The sequence below is a fragment of the Mandrillus leucophaeus genome, unplaced genomic scaffold, assembly GCF_000951045.1.
Source record: "Mandrillus leucophaeus isolate KB7577 unplaced genomic scaffold, Mleu.le_1.0 Scaffold1139, whole genome shotgun sequence".
NCBI classification, from domain to species: Eukaryota; Metazoa; Chordata; class Mammalia; order Primates; family Cercopithecidae; genus Mandrillus; species Mandrillus leucophaeus.
Window position 1 is genome coordinate 90590 of NW_012099643.1, and position 3450 is coordinate 94039.

Consider the following 3450-nt stretch of genomic DNA (forward strand, 5'->3'; position numbering starts at 1 on the left):
ATTTCTTTTATATATCCCACAGACTTCTGTACATTCTGTATGTAATAGCTTCTTATATGCCATGCAGAATTATCAGCAAGAATTTATGATCCACAATATTAAAAATATTCCCTTTGTGGCTGTTGAACATGGAAAGATGTGGATACTCAAGATTTATATTGGGGAAAATTGTGGTCCTTGGTAAAGATGGTAAAGTAAAAGCCTCCATTTATGTGTTCCATTAGCTCTATGCAGAACAGGATTCAGAAAATGCTTATTTAAATAGGGTGGAATTTATTACCCAGAAAGTTCTGAAAAAAAATTATTAGGAGATAACTGTTCTCTAGGGTGCTAAATGAAGCCTACTTAAAATTACTACTAAAAATTACAGAACGTAGGAGTTAACAGTATTTTGAAGTTTGGATAAAACTGATGTTTCTTTATGGTTAAATTCAGATTATAATTTATGTTATTTGGGAGGAATATTTCAATAGTGATGCTGTGTTCTTCTGTGAGCATTACCACATCATAAAATTTTGTCCTAGTGCAGTTAATGGTTAATGAGTCACTTGGTGAAGTAGCTCTCTGACAGATTTTTTCCACTATAGTTAATTATTTTTTCTCTTCATTGTTAAGCATCCTTATGCAGCAGATTTGCATAAACCATCACATTTAATCTGGCAGTTGTCCTTTTTTCTTTTTTTCCTACATAATTTTCTATGGAAAATGAAGGCTGTTATCTTTGTTTACAGGCCAGAAAAACTTGGAAAAACACAGGCTCTTCCACTTACTGGATGTTTGACAAAATATCCTTCTTGAGCCAAAAACATTGACATTATTGGTGAGCTTGTTACAAATTCAAAAAATCAGACTTCATTCCAGGTCTTCTGGGAAAAAAACCCCGCATAACAAGGTCTTCAGCTTATTGTACATATTAAAATTTGAGCGGTGCCTTCTAACTCAACATGTCTTCTCCATATGAAAAATATTCACATCTCATTCTGTATGATGTAAATATAGCACTCAAAAATGTACATGTTCATGCCCTTACTTTTATACTTTATTATCTAGAAAAATATCATATATGAACTGATGTTATGGATCTTATGCTGCCCTTTTTTTCTCAGAGAATACATTTAGAGAATATTTCTGTGTTGAAAATTATTTTATTGGATAATTTTAGTCCTATAAGTCAGAACCACTTCTCTTTGCTCTCTAATTTCACCTTAAGTCAAAATAAAAATTCTGCCCATGGCCACTTGGTAAAAATGTGTGTCTGTGTTTGTGTTTCAGGGACCATTGCAATTTAGAGATGTGGCCATAGAATTTTCTCTGGAGGAGTGGCATTGCCTGGACACTGCACAGCGAAATCTATATAAGAATGTGATGTTAGAGAACTACAGTAACCTGGTCTTCCTTGGTGAGGATAACTTTAATACATAATTCATAATATACCCGAAAGGTTTTATTTCTCTTTTTTTGTAGAATGTTTTTTAGTAATTTATTCTTTGCGTAAAGGAGTTTCAGATCCATTTTTTCCAGAAAATCTTCAGAATTTGTTCATTTAGAAAAGAGAATCTTCAGTGCTTCTGGCCTGTAATCCCAGCACTTTGGGAGGCTGGGGTGGGGGGATTGCCTGAGGCCAGGAGTTTGAGACCAGCCTGGCCAACATGGTCAAACCCCATCTCTACTAAAAATACAAAAAATTAGCCATGCATGGTGGCACGCGGCTGTAATCCCAGCTACTTCGGAGGGTGAGGCAGGAGAATTGCTGGAACCCAGGATGCGGAGGTTGCTGTGAGCCGAGATCGCGCCATTGCACTCCGCCTGGACGACAGAGCAAGATTATGTCTGAAGAAAAAAAATTTTTTCTTCAAGATGTTTCATCTTAATCCAATCTTTCCACATTCCTGAGTTGAGTTGAGAGGTTTCCACATTCCTGAAACCTCTTCAAGTTTCCATAAACTGATGTTTCATCTTAATCCAATCTTTCCACATTCCTGAGTTGAGCTGTATTTTTCACTCTAAATTAGAGGTAATTACAAAAATTTACGGACATAAAATATTGTAGCCCCCACCTGAAAATCTAAATGCCACCACCAATTTTTGATTCCGTAGTACCAGGTAGTAAAATTAAGAAACCTACAAATTGGAAGTATTTTCTTTTTCCTTTTTTTATTTATATTTTTGAGATGGAGTCTTGCTCTGTTGCCCAGGCTGGAGTGCAGTGGCGTGATCTTGGCTTACTGCAACCTCCGACTCCTGGGTTCAAGCAATTCTCCTGCCTCAGTCTCCCGAGTAGCTGGGACTACAGGCATGCGTTACCATGCTCGGCTGAGTTTTGTATTTTTAGTAGAGATGGGGTTTCACCACGTTTCCCAGGCTGGTCTCCAACTCCTGACTTCATGATCCGCCCACCTTGGCCTCCCCCTGACCTTGTGTTCCACCCGCTTTGGCCTCCCAAAGTGCTGGGATTATAGGCATAAGCCACTGCACCCGGTAAATAGGAAGTATTGTTTAAATATCTATAAATTTCTGTTATACATTTGTATTTTGGTATTAATTTACTAGAATATTTTATCACATCGTCTTTGCTGAGCATGTTACTAGCTTGTAATTGAAGAATATCAGCAAGATTCATGTTATTTATTCTTAATAAAACAGGTATTGTTGTCTCTAAGCCAGACTTGATCACCCGTCTGGAGCAAGGAAAAAAACCTTTGACTATGAAGAGACATGAGATGGTAGCCAAGCCCCCAGGTAGGTGCGAGTGAAAATGAATACAACAGACAACACAGTAAGAGGTCCCAAGGTCAAAGAGAAAGCCAGTCCTTAAAATGTGATTCGGGAAGCTGTGTTCCAAAGGAAATAGTTCCTGGGCAGTTGTTTTTTGTTTTTGTTTTGTTTTTTAATTTTGGTGTCACAAAGGGACATCTTCTGTCTTATGCTTTTAAATTCTCTAAGGATTCTACTTTTCATTTGGTGAGCTTTCTTCAAGTTCACAGTGAGAGCCAAAGTCCTCTTCATGGCATATAAGAGACTGCACAATCTGGCTGCTTTTCCATTGTTTTGGGGACACACAAATATCTGCATGATTTTGAGAAACTAAAACTACTTTTTAGTTCTATTTTTGCATCGGGTCTGAAATGTGTGAGAGTAGTAGTTTCTGTTGCATTTTTTTGTTCATTTTTCTTTATAGTCCATTACATTTTTATTACTATATAGTTTTTAAATATAATTTGCAATTATACATATGATATGTTTCTGCTTTGTTCTTTTTCCTCAAGATTGCTTTGGCTATTCACACTTTATTGTAGTTTCATGTAAGGTTTAGAATTCTATTTTCCATTACTGTGAAAAAAATACCACTGCAATTTTGATAGGAAGTTTATTGAATCTGTAGATTACTTTGGATGACACTTTAATAATACTTATTCTTTCAAGCTACAGACAGAAAATATTTTAAAATTA

At 36.2% G+C, this 3450-nt stretch overlaps 2 protein-coding genes across 2 annotated transcripts in view; one reads left to right on the plus strand and one right to left on the minus strand.

The window, feature by feature from the left end:
* The window catches only part of LOC105551032 (zinc finger protein 506-like), a 118236-nt gene that overhangs the window by 84724 nt on the left and 30062 nt on the right, over positions 1-3450 (minus strand).
* LOC105551012 (zinc finger protein 93-like) overlaps positions 1-3450 on the plus strand; it is a 37878-nt gene that overhangs the window by 14305 nt on the left and 20123 nt on the right. Inside the window, exons 2-3 of the mRNA XM_011996134.1 lie at positions 1273-1399; positions 2644-2739. Coding sequence (XP_011851524.1) covers positions 1273-1399; positions 2644-2739 — 223 coding nt within the window. The remainder of the gene's footprint in view (positions 1-1272; positions 1400-2643; positions 2740-3450) is intronic.